Source organism: Triplophysa dalaica, chromosome 12 (assembly GCF_015846415.1).
Source record: "Triplophysa dalaica isolate WHDGS20190420 chromosome 12, ASM1584641v1, whole genome shotgun sequence".
NCBI classification, from domain to species: domain Eukaryota; kingdom Metazoa; phylum Chordata; class Actinopteri; order Cypriniformes; family Nemacheilidae; genus Triplophysa; species Triplophysa dalaica.
This window is the reverse complement of record NC_079553.1, coordinates 1,647,310-1,661,262: the sequence shown is the minus strand read 5'-3', so window position 1 is coordinate 1,661,262 and position 13,953 is coordinate 1,647,310. Positions and strand designations below refer to the sequence as shown.

At 36.5% G+C, this 13,953-nt stretch overlaps 1 protein-coding gene across 1 annotated transcript in view; it reads right to left on the bottom strand.

Annotated features, from left to right (window-relative positions):
* eif3ea (eukaryotic translation initiation factor 3, subunit E, a) overlaps nt 1-4,115 on the bottom strand; it is a 32,725-nt gene extending 28,610 nt beyond the window's left edge. Inside the window, exons 1-3 of the mRNA XM_056762806.1 lie at nt 3,990-4,115; nt 3,293-3,410; nt 3,062-3,179 (exon numbers count right to left, since the gene is read on the bottom strand). Coding sequence (XP_056618784.1) covers nt 3,062-3,179; nt 3,293-3,410; nt 3,990-4,079 — 326 coding nt within the window. The 5' untranslated portion in view covers nt 4,080-4,115. The remainder of the gene's footprint in view (nt 1-3,061; nt 3,180-3,292; nt 3,411-3,989) is intronic.
* Between the last annotated feature and the right edge of the window lie 9,838 nt (nt 4,116-13,953).

The following is a 13,953-nucleotide window of genomic DNA, read 5'->3' as shown; positions in this document are numbered from 1 at the left end:
CGAGCACCCCAGACAGAGAGAGGAGGTTGCAAGTTTATTTTATTTGTGGGAATGTTCAAAGGCTGTTTATAAAGGCGTTCTCCTGCACAACTGCTTCTGTTCCATTATACTGTTATCCGACAGATGCTGGGACTCTGGGTGGGGACGAGCCACCCTTACGCCGCTACACCATAACGCGTGGAAAAGCATTCATCAATCAAAGCTCTATAATGAATGCAAATCTAAAAGTATTGTGTACTAACAATCACAGTAAGCAAAGGACAACAGGAGATTTCTTTGAATGCCTTATATTTTGCTCTGTGGTGCCGCCCATTGTGAAATCCCATTAATCATATATATAAAACAGTTCTGAGGCCATGTTTTACTATACTGCACATATAGTCTCTGTAAATTATTGTAATGGATAACACTTGGAGATATATATAGTGTGTCATGCCATTAATAGACACACCATCCTGTGTTAAAATATCCTTCTCATAATCCTGCACCTCAACATCACAAAATAAATAAAAATACTGATTGATCACAAAACATATCAGTCAGAGTGCTCTTTCTGTCTGCAAAAACAGTCAGAAGTCTGGCAAGTCGGCTCTCACCTAGCATCTCCCTTACATATGTATTACTTGTCAACCTGTACACGTCTGTGTGTTAGTGGATATTATACCTAAACTCTGTTAACTCGCACCATTTACAGTCTAGGCAGAAATTGGGATGGGAGCAAGTCCCACACGGAGGTCAATGCTGAGGGAACGGTGTGAATACTAGACCCTCTGCATTTCAGAGCAGCTCAAGCGTCCATCAGGCTCAGCTGTTTAGAGACGAATCCATCCTCACTCCATATGTTCTAACACTGCAAACACTGATCCTGACAGATTCGCAAACACGATATCACCTGCTTGTAACATCCTGTCTATGAATGACATTGGCCGAGACACTGCAAACATCAGAAAAAACGTGCGCACAGACACACACAAGCAATTAACAAATAATGGACAAATAAAAGACAAGTCCTGATATGCACTTCCCGGTGGCGTCTCGGCCTGTGAAACTCCAGACACCAAAAAATGCCCTCCAAAACCCGAAATATTCCGATCGAACGAGTAAACTTCAAAGAGACTCGTTAATGAAGAGCAGACATCCATTTGAGCGGGTTAATTAAGACTGTGCCTGGTTCGAAGGCCACAAACTTAATCCTGTACTGTGACAAAAACATGTTTGGGAGAAAAGAAAAACAAACTGGTGTAAAAGATGTCTAGAAAAGGCGATACCACCTACTGCGATTTCTCACTTGGGAGACACCGCAAACACACACTGGTAGCACGATAAAATATATGGAAGCAAGGTGTTGTATTAGCACTAGTCAAAAAGAACAATAACTAACTGCAGATCACAGACTCGGTTGATGTTCTTATTTGTAACGTCTGCCAAGACAAGCATCTAAAATTCCTTATTTGTTAAAAGTCCGAAAATGTTTATAAGTATCAGCACAACTAAACTAAAGCTAGACCATAACAAAAAACAACCAGGATATTTCATAATAAAAGTGAAAAACTGTGTCTCCAGTTTCAACTTGTAAATTCGAAGAAAAAAAAAATGTACAGTCAGCAGGTTTATAGCAAAACTGCTCAAAAATAACAACACCACCCCAGAAATAGTCCACACAATTCATGAATGGAAGAACAAATCCATATCATTGCTTTGTGAGGCATAACTTAATGAATAATTTTAAATCTTGAAATACAGACAACTCTTATAAAACAAGTAACAATATTCGATTGGTGAACAAATCTTTGCTTTGAGCCTGAACTATTTTATAAATCAGTTTAGCCAAATTACAAAACCTAAATGAATAACTAATTTATGCAATGTTCCAATCGCTACAATTCCAATGGAGTGTAATTCTATAATGACAGCTTAAATTGCGGTTACGAAACCTATCAAACGGCCTACTTATGGTGCACTTTTTATTGAATTTTTAACACTCACTTCATTGTTTTATAATACCTAAATACATAGCATACATTATGGGAACATGAGGGTGAGTAAATGATGAAAGATTTTTCTTTTTAAATAAATAATGCTACCCCAAATAACCAAACCTAAAACATCTAGATTGATCAGTGCAGCAGTTATCGAATGAATAGAGATATTTTAATTTCTTAAAAAAAAAACGAGAACAGAGTTACCAAAATATTTCAATTAAAGCAAAGTCAGCATTAGACAAACTGAACAAAAATAGCCCCTCCAAACCCGCCACAGTACACAAGGATTCTGTTCTTCTGAATTTGTGGATTGAAACCATACACTCAATCCCCACTGCAATTTCCATCAAATATGAAGCAATTGTGATTACAAATGCCTCCTGATGTCCTGCCATCTATTTAATTAAATGACACTTAAGCCTGACCATCCAGAGAAGAGCCACAAATGTTCTGTTTGGAGTATCATCTAGCATTGCAAAGGGCTCCATACCACATCCATGATGAATGTCTCATCTTTGTGTAATTCTACATGCTTTAGCAGAATAAAAAAGATACCTTATATTTAAAGGATAATTACTAATTTACAGTCACAATTTAGTTTAAATTCCAAACAATTCTCCGCAAGTTGTGTTCCAATAAAACCTGCTGACGCCAGATACGGAAAGATGATCGCTTTTAATTTTTAGGCAACCACAATACACCCTGAAGCGTGTACTCAATACTGTAGCATTACTAGGAACATTTAAGCATTATTAGACTCTGCACATGTGCGGTTTTGATCCAGTTGTTTGCTGGCACTTAAGTTACAGAAATGCAAATACAGCATCCCTTGTACTTATTATGTGTAATAAACATTTAACAACACACTACACACTTAGTTTGCAACAATACTGACATATTAAGTCATCATAAAATTGTTCATTTCTAATAAAAGACGCCATTGTCTTATAGCGGTCTGGATTCAAATCATGGTTTCAAAATTTAGATAAGAACCATCTGACTTTTTTTACAATCTAACCAATTTATTACAGGTGGCGGACACATTAAAAAGTTCCAGGCCAAGCTCATTTCATATTTACCTAGTCGACTGCATCTGCCTGGTGGTCTCTGGATCTTCAAACACCTTCACGATTGGCTCAGTATCAGCTTGCAGTTGCTTCAACTGAGCAACAACATCAGTCCTCTTTTCTCTGAGAGCTGTAAAAGGTGACACATAATAGGTCAGACATTCTTACAGCAACTAATTATCATGTTGTGCTAGTAAACATCTTTGTTCAGATATAAGACACAAAACCATCATCATCACTTACAGTTGGGGATTTCTTTGTTAGGAAATAAGTTCCTGTAAACATCCATGGCGAAGTCCACCATGTTGGTTTCACTGAGAAGATCCAGCTTTCCATGGAGGAGCTCATGATCATTGTAGATCTACAAAGAAGTAATTGAAGACAGACCAGAAAGCACATTTATAACCACTGAGCTTATTAAAACCTGTAACTACGTATAGCGCAGATACATGTTTTTAATATAATACAAAAACATTAACAAGACAAGCTTACATTTAAACTTAATTTAAATGTATTAACTTGGTATTGCAAAATCAAATCTTACTACGTTGGTAAAAATTGTAAACCTAAAATGCTGTATAGATTGAAATTCACTTAGCTGTAAATGCTAACTATGTAGCCAGCTCACAGAATGCCTAAAATGCAGCCTGGGTAACGTTGGACCACATATTGGGTTTTTAAACCACAGCCCGCTGCTTTTTGAAATGCCCTGCATTATGAAAACACAGTCTCTCGTTCGTTTTAAATGCTGTTTACTCTAATATTGTTTATACCAATTCAGCAGAAATGTTCTCTTCTGCTTTAGAGGACCCGGATATGCCGGCGAGGCAGCAGCACTGTTACTGACACACGCGCGCACGTGGTTAAAACAATGTATTCTTTATACATAAAAATAGTCCTACACCATGGTTTAATACAAAAAGTTAAGTTACACATATACCTCTTTTACTGAAAGGAATTCCAGCAGTGGGAAAACCAGGTGCCTGTCCAGAAAGTGGGCGATTTTTGTTGTAAGATCATATTCCGCCATCTTGGCTATGGAAGAGGACTTGATGATTCAAAACAAGAAAACTTTATTTAACAAAAGGAAGCGCGTACCAGCAGCCCGCCTCTCTGAGAAAGTACCATACGACGATCATAAGTAATATATTTTAAAAGTAATTTACTCTATACCTAGAGCATTTTTTTAATTAAAATAATAAATTAAAATATAAGAAATAATAACGGTTTTAATCATGTATTTAACTATACCCTTATACTAGCAGAATGTTAGAAAAAAAGTTTAATCATTTACTGTATTTTTTTCTAACCAAATTGATTGGTACATTTATTTGTTTGTTGTTTTGTTGATTACTTGGTACAATGATACAACAGATGTATTTATTTTGTCTAAATGTTTATGCAAATAAAAGTTAAATCATACGTTAAATCATAAGCAGCCACAAGAACAATGTGTTCGTGAAAAACTGATATTTTTACAGAATAGTCGAGTATGTAATCACTATGTACATTTTATATAAAAGCAACACACGTGTCTCTCGGGATTTGATTTTTGTTTATTTGATGTGCATCACGATTAAACGCATCCAGAATAAAAGTTGGGGTTTACACAATGTATATCTGTGCTCCGTGCAAATTTATTTTGTATTTAAAACATATGCGTTAATTTAGGAAAAAATAAATATTCATATTAATTAATATTTACATATAATTTAGGCAAGGCAAGGCATAATTAATAAATACAGGTAAACATTTCTACATTTATACATGTTTGTGGACGTGTAAGTGTTTATAAATACAAAATTGATATGAACAGTACACAGACATCCCTTATGTAAACAGAGACTTTTATTCTGGATGCGATTAATCGCGATCAATCGTTTGACAGCCCTTACATTTTGTCATGCCATTGATGCCAATAAAGAACTCTTACATTGAAATGTAAGAGACAATGTCATAGTCAACTTTGCAAAGGTATTTCTCATAAAAAATGCCCCAGAATTCAAAAATCAGTTTGGCCATTTCCTTTCGGCTCGGTCCAAAGATCATAAAAGTGGAGCTTGGGGGAAAATTTAGATCACAGGACTATCGTAGTATCACCACTGCGAGTGTGCCAAGTTTCATAATTTTCCTACGTACGGTTCATAGGGCTGCCATAGACTCCCATCAGTTTAGAATAATAAGTAAACCAACAGAAACAGATAATAAAATAAAAGTTACAAATAAAACTTTATTGGATAAACAAGATAATAAAATAATAGTAAATAGAAATAAATACCGTAAATAGAAAAGTAAAATGTTTACTCAACTGTACTAAACACTTTCAATAGAATAGAATAGAATAGAATAAAATCTGTGAAAGTAAATAGTGCTCTGATATACTTTTAAAGAGGGTAATAGGAGAATGATCACGCTATAAAACTTTCAAAGTCTTATAATTTGACTGCAAAATTGATACATTGAAACATTTTATTTACAAGAGGGCAATGCTTTGCCAAGTGAGCTTGCCGAATTTTTAAAATCTTGCTGAAATAATGGGCCTCTTCCAGAACCCACTGAAACTCCTCCAGCAGACATATTTCAGCAAGAGTTCAAGAAAAGGACCCAGGGAAATTGACCTCACAGAATTATCGACGCTTCAATAGATCTAAACAAAAAACTTCACTCAAGTTTAGTTTTCATTGTAACTGTCAAACTAATCCTGCAATTTGATTTACTGACAGTTCACTTATTGCAGGGTATATGAGAACAACAGCACACAAAGTGTTTTACCCCTTATAACAGCAGTCTTCTAAAGATGCCCATGTGTTGGCCATACACTGCAGAGAAGAGCCAATATCAGCTCTTGAATGGTCCATCTCTATTAGGTTCCACTAGCACCATGTTTACTTGACAACCACACGGCACTATTCTTAATCCCTAAGCAATTTCCCACTTGTAAGAGTGAATCCCCTCATTCTCATGACTGAGTGAGTCACAAATGCTGAATTGTCACTTTAGCTAAATTTGTTATACTGCGTTCCTCTGACGTTTTTCAAACTCCGAACGCTGGATGGAAAACAACAGAAGTATAGTTAAAGACATCTATGTTTGAGCACTCTTAACATGCAATTGACGACAAAGCGCTTTATAGAAAAAGGTCTTGTTTATTGTCTATTGATTTCCAACAGTCATTTAAGGCTTGACAACTTGTCGGTGTTGAAAGTGAAAATTTTATATGAATTTTTACTTCACCTTTTAAAAATAAGAAATGACATCACAATTTCATGCTTACTTTACCATGCTTTTAGCCAATTTTTAAAGTCTTTATGTGTGCATGAGAGGGTTTTTGTATTGACTATTTTTGCTGTCACACCCACTAAACATTCCAAGTTCACGAGAAATGTTTTTGTCCAACATTTCACCATCCATAATGTATTTCGTGCATGAAAGCAAGCATATGCATTTAGACAGGGTTGGGTTTTTACCAAAGCAAAGAAAGGACTTAATTCTTTAATACTCTTGTTTGTTTTATTATTTTGCATAGGAGATTTATTTCTCCCTGTCTCAACAATTTGGCACATCAGCCGGCACTCAAGCTTGGGAGGGCATCCGTGAGAATTCTCGCGAAATTATTATTCATGGCTTTACTTTAAGGAAATTACCGGCTATTACAAAGTGGTTTGGTTTAACCGTGCAAATAGACACCATGTAGGGGACTGTAAATGCCTGAGCACTTAAGGTATGATTCGTTTTCCTAACTGTTCCTATTTTTAAAGTTATGTGTCTTGCACCTTTTCAAGGTGGAATCAAGGTTTCATATAAAAAGTTAATTTTGATTTACATTTTAAATATAATGAGTGTTAAACTGTTTCTATTAATTGTTTTAAGAACAAATCTGTTTTTTTACGTGATGAAATAAACAAATAGGACCATCGGTTTTAACTTTTTTTTCTCTTGTAAACTTGATAAGGCAATGATTTACAGAAAGAGGCAATGCTGGCAAAGGCTTTTGGAAAATGAAGGAGCATAGGTTAAATGCGGCAATAGAATACTAATTGACATTAAGTCTTACGTTCGAAAAAATTAATTCTGAGGCCAAATCGCTTTGGTTTCTCCTGTTTCAACCAGCCAATCATTTTAATGAAGGAGCCTCTGGAGCACAACATTGGAAAATCCACGTTTACCCTCTCCGGCGAGCAGAACTGACGCTATAGGAGACAGGGGCAGGACGAGACAGAGAGTTGTAAAGTTCTTTACAAACTGAACAAAAGATACATCACAAAACATTCTATATTTGCAAATACAAACAACACACCTTATTGTGTAGGTAATAAAAAAGACATTAACTTATTTCTAGCTGGGCTGTCCTGCAAGATCTCATTTGTTGGTTTGGTGTGACAAATACATTTCAGAAGTTGTAGGCCCAAATCAAAATGTTAAATAAATTTCTTATGGATACAGCATGTGTAGTTACAGACCTTGGCAACAAAGTTGCTCAAACACAGCGACTGGAGTGTATGCCGTGTACTAAATACTCAGTGTTTTAAGTACAAGTGACACTGGTGATTCAGAAACTTTTCTTTTGGCTTCGGTGCTACTCCGTAACAGGTCATTTTAACCCAAACAGACCCATTTAAAAAGAGGAACTGTGCTTTACAGTGAATCATAGCAAGTTGTGGCTTTGTTAATACACAGGAAACTGTGAGCGCTAAGGTGATTAAAATCGTTGATGTTCCTTTGAGGGAACCCTACCCATTACTGCGGAAAAATGGAGACCTTTCTGCATTTGCAATTGGACGAAGCTAGTAAACCCAAATCCCTCTGGATAGTTAAAGGCAGTTTCTTAAAAGGAGAGCTAATTCAAACCTAAATTTTATAACCTTATTTGACTGACGAAGTGTTGAATGAGCTCATGGTTGAGGGAATATACGTTTCCCAGAAAAAATCTGCAAATCAATTTGATGTATAAAACTGACTCAATTAATATTTTGCGAAAATATCATGCTTGATGTCTTTGGACGTGAAATGTTTATGTAGATGGAAATGGATGGTTTAAATGTCTGTGGTAGACAGTAAAATGTTTGCAGGAAAAGTTCTGATTGCCCCAGATGTTGTTGCTGCTTTTTTACAACTCTTCTGTCTGGAAACTCCGCTTGCAGATGCTCCACAACACGCTGGATCAAATACACGCCTACACTCCATCTGCACCCATCTCAACTGAGAAAAGTGGTGGGTATTACCGCAAAAATAATAACTTGCACAATTAAGTATTCCACACTAATGTACATCTTTCTTCCTTTCACTATCACAAACCTCAAGCCTCAAAGAAAGCACTTTACTTAAGACGTGTAACTGAAAAGAACTTTTTTTCTTGCGTTTTAAATCTAACACACTTTATAATGTCACACATGAAGTTTTACACCACCATGCGTGGCAATATATGAAATGTGAAATTAGTTAATTGTTCAATTAGTTGAAGCACTTCGGAAAAAGATGTATTTTGAATATCTAGAGTACCTGAAGAAACTTAAATTTTAATTTAAATGTATTTTGGGGATACAAACACATACCCAAATTCTAAAGATGATCACTAAAGTACACAGAGGAAGTGACATAACACCCCATTGAGCAGCCTGGCATCATACCCTGTCCGTGTGTATCACGAGACCCTACAGGCGCCTCTGTAACCATGCAAACTGATAAGTGCAGTGTCGACACGCCCCCCTGTTGTTTCTTAATCCATCGGGGGAAAAGAGTGGAGGGTGGTCCTCACGTCTGGCCAGATTCTCTGCACCTTTGTGTGGGCTGCTGCTGCCAGGCGCTCTTTTATACGTTCATTAGGGTCTGTGCTGTAAGCAAAAATGCCAGGGACACTGGGCACTTACAGAGGATGAACTGAGAATTTGGATGCTTGAAAAAAATGAATATACAGTTCTTTATACTGTTTAAAAACATCTGTCCTGTAAGGTGTGTTTACGCTGTTACAGGTCCACTGTGCATGCCATATTTTATTAAATGCTTTCCTGTACTTTTGAATGTATATTTTGACGTGCCCCTTATTTCTGAGCTGTGTTGGTAGTGACATGCTACAAGAAACACACACAATAATCATCTCATGAGGGCGACATCAGTTCTTTTACTATGTTTGGATCCCAGATTCCTTCAAGCCGTCTTATCTTTGAATGAAATCTGGCTAAGACTCAATATTCAACTGCGTCTTAATGGAGATGACGCTTCTCAATAAAGTTCATGACATGCAATGGAAAAAAAGATTGAATCAAATAGTATGATAGACGTAGTAAAACACAGCCAAACTTTCTATGAAAAACCATTCCCCTGACAGCTGCCTTATTATGTTGAAGACACTGACAGACAAATGATGCAGCTGCTTTTTATTCCAATATCACACTCATCCAAATCAATATTCTTAAAAGACAAAAAGCCTCCATGCTATATACTTCAAAGTCAAACATTCTCTCTGGGCCCCAGTGCCAGTAATATGAATTCAAATGATTATTTTTCTTCCCTTTTTAGATATGCATCACCTCGTCCGCTGGACGTGTCTAGTGATAATTCACCAGCCCAGATCGCTAATCTCATGCCCAGTGCCGAGTTCAGAACCGTCAGTTTCGATGACATTGGACTTGGGTTATCGCTGGAGCCAAGGGGGCCAGTGAACAATGCAAACTCGCACAGAGCCTCCCAAAGCACCGAGTGCGGTGAGACATCTGCAGCGCACATGTAAACCACAATCGCTTGCTCGGAGAGTTCAACATTTCAAACCTTTTAATGATTTAATGGAAAAAGCTGAATGTCCATTAATGTTTTTCTGGACTTGCGAATGCATTCGAGAAATTGTGAGAACTTGTGAAAACGTGAATTAAATAAAACTACACTGATAAATATTTCAACGAAAAGAATGACAGCGGCGAGGCAGAAAGAACATATCATAAAAACATTTTAAAAAATTCTGTGCCCGTATGTCATATTATTTTCCTGGTTCATAATCATAATGTTGATCCATAAAAAAAGCTAAAGTTTTGAGTTACAATCTTTTTGTAAAGCTTATGCAACCGTGCACATTCTGAAAAGTGCTGCTTAAATAAAATGGAACTAAATGTATTTTTTTAAAGGTTTCTGAATGGAATATTTATACCGAATGTTAAATGCATTGAGAAAAGGCCTAGATGACCTTAGTTGGTCTCGCCTGTCTAAATACCATAAAGAAAAGGCAAGAATGAGGTAACTGAAAATGAAAATGAAATGGCGCTAACTTTGCATTCTTGAAAGTACCAAAACCTCAAATTATCACAGACCCCCTTAGGAAACAGACGTCTTTAGTTGCAACAATAGCGAAGGCCCAGACCACCGCTACTTTGGATCCTGTAACTTTGGGAAGACCGATTCGACTAGTGGTCTTGTGAAATCATTGAGCCAGAGTAAAGCTGAGGAAATTACAGACGCGCTTTAAAAACAAGCTATACTTTCAGAGGTTTCTAGTAATTGTGCTTTCTGTTTACAAAACTGGTGACAACAGTCATTCCTTTGTATTGGCATTTTTACAGTAGTCCTGTATCTTTTCTGATGTGGTTGTGCTTCGCTAACCCCAGAAGACACATGTGAACACTCTGAAATGTCTTTATGGAATTGACGGACTCAGTCCAAGGAGCGACAGTGGCACGGGTGAGTTGGGGGTCATGCTCCATTGGCCCCACATATTGAGGGCAACTGAGGCGTGACCCATTCGGTCTCAGGAAATGTTATGCTAAACAAAATGAGTTCCAATGGAGGAAAGGGAATAATGTGCAGTGTTGTATGCTTAAAAACTATTTCACAACAGGAAAAAGGTTTCCTGGCTGTCAACTTAAATGAGGTGCTCCTTGGTTGTGGTTTCACAGCTTTACAGCACATGTTTGAGAATAAAGAAACAATGCCATAGCGTGACAACGTTCTTTTACGTGCCTCTGTTATCTATCGTCACATAATGTAGAGACTTTTAATTTATATTGCTAAATAATATTGCTGTAGCAACACTAACATTGATAAACACTAACATTGATAATAATCTTTTAAAATATTAGGTCAAGTTCTGTTACTAAATGAAATCATCTTAAATCAAAATAGTAATAAAACATTAAATAACAGTTTAAATAATATTTTGAATATAAATATAACATTACTTAAATACTATAAAATAATACATTTCTAACATATTTTTTATAAAATACAATTCTAAATTTAATATTGTTGGAGCAGCATACTTTTATGAATAATACTATTCTCTTTTTATTTTTACCATTAAGAAGGTCAAATTATGTCATTAAATGCAGTGGTCAAAAATTTCAGTGCATAGTAAAAAAATTGCTGGATTTGTTGCTATTTAGGGTTTTGGGGGAAATAAAATTGAAATCAAAAGGCCTCGGGTCATGTGTACATCTGAGTCAACAGGAGAAGGGAAAAAGAAAGCATGTGTTTGTGTGTGGGACTCGGAGTAGTCTGGGGAATAATTGCCATAATGTTCCGCCACTGGCTCGACACTTTGGACAGAACAGAGGTCAAAAGTGCTGTAGAAGAAGTTTCACTACAACAAACCGAGCCCATAATTAAGGTCACGTGTACGGTTTGTTTAAGGTTGAATGCCAACCTGGGGTTGAAATTTTCTTTCAAAACAAACACGAGCCGGCTTGTTCCAAAAGCTGAGCTCGAGTACTGTTGCAATTGCATCTGCCTTCATTTTCTGTAATTGGAAGATATTGCTCGGAACAAAAAAAGACTGGAAAAGCTTAGTGGTTGTTAAAAGACACAGAACACCTCACCCAGAGCTTCCCTTCGACTATACGGCTCGTGTCAGAGATCAGTAGCCTTAAAAACTTCTGTCAGAAATCAAAATAAAATGTCTTTCATTTGAATGCAGTCTTTCTGTGCACTGAGGCACTTTAAGGAAAATACAGGTCTGGTTGTCACACGTGGTCCTCCAAAGGCACAGAAAACTATTCAAGGGGCAGTTAAGAAGTACAATTTGGGTTTGAAACGGTTGCTATTGATCTCTCCTTATGGTGACACTTTTGGCAAGAAGTGGAGGTCCAAAGTAAACACAGAGCATGTGCTACCTTTTTTCCTCACTTATACAAACCCAATTGTGAATGAAATTGACACCTGTAAAGGGATCTTGAAGAACCTGTGAACACAGTTTGTCTTGAACCTCTACAATTTCTAGAGAGATTGTGCTGTCTGAAAGCTGAACAAGTTACAAGTTGGTATTTAACAGACTACCCTAAAACGTCTTTATTTTACTGGTGTGCTTGCTTTTTTATTGTTAATTTTAAACTGTATTTAGTCTTCAAGTAAAAAAACTCAAAGACATTCAGATCAATTCTCCTCAGGTACTAAAGCATGAGCAAGCACGTGTCAAGGCTATCCAGCTAGATTTATTGCAAGTCATATATTAAGTTTAAAAAGACCGGTCAGTGTAATCATATTATAATATTATAATATAATAGTATTGGTGATGGTGGTCTAGTGGGTTAAACCACTGAACTGGTAAATCAAAGGTTGCTGGTTCAATCCCAGCAGCCACCACCAGTGTGTCCTTGAGCGAGACACTTTACTCCATGTTGCTCCAGGGGGATTGTCCCTGTAATAAGTGCACTGTAAGTCGCTTTGGATAAAAGTGTCTGCCAAATGACTAAATGTAAATGTAATATAAATGAAAATGTGCTTATTGTATGTGAACACATGGAATATTACATATTTTTTTCTACCAATTAAACATAAAAAAACATTTTCGAGATGCTGTAAAAAGGCAAATATACTCACTAGAATAACATCAGGCAATATTTTTTACATTATGCATTTGTGCTGAGCAAGCGCTGGTCCCAGTTTGTTTTTACTCCCTGTCCATGCTTGCCAGCAGAGACGATGACATTGTAGATGTTCTTTTTATACCACTACACTAGCAGTTGCCTTTACGAAAACGAAAACCCCGGCAAAGTTTCAACAATACATGAGCAGCCACAATGGGAATGACATCAATTTTAGTTTACGCTGCTATAAACAAGCATGTGCTGAGTCTACTTGGTTGAATGCACGATGTGGTAGACACAGCAGACTGAAACACACTGCGCCAGATCCCCAGCTCCTAAGAGACCAATTGAGCACATAGACAGAAAAAATAGACACAGCACATGAAACCACAGTAACCTTTACGAATGCTACATAGACTCTCTGTGGTAATAAATGCACTAAAGCTTGAGATAAAATATTCCTTACTTCAAAGGATACACATGGTTGGATTGTCATTACCAAATCAACTCAACATATTTGATGATTGGTAATGCCAGAAAAGAAATAAACAGGACATAAAACAAGACATAGTTTGATTTTAGTATGACTGCAGCTTGGCTTGCAATTTTACATTAGTTTGTCTTTGTTCGTTGTTCTGTACATGTGGTCGAAATTGTAGTGGCAAGAACATTTGACAAGTTTTCAAATTAAAACATGAATATGATGTTCATGAGGTACAGAAGTGCAAGTCTTTGCATTATGCAATACTAATACCATGCATGCCTGCATTTGATTTTTTTCAGGGTTTTTTAGATTTCTTTTTTCCCTTTTTCCAATACTGTTTTCTTATGTCTTCACTGATTGTTTTAAAATGTATTCAAGCTACTACCCTTACCTTGCTATTCGAAAAAAGTGTGTATTTCTGAATGTATAAAAACATCAATTCAGGATCAGAATCAGAAGAGCTTTATTGTCAAGTGTGCTTGCACACACAAGGAATTTTCTTTGGTGTTGGAAGCTTCTAGCACAGACATTCAACACAACGACAATACAATATAATAAGATTTACAGTCTAAAAGATTCTAACATATACATATATAAAATAAAAGACAATTGTACGGAAAATGTGGGATAATAAC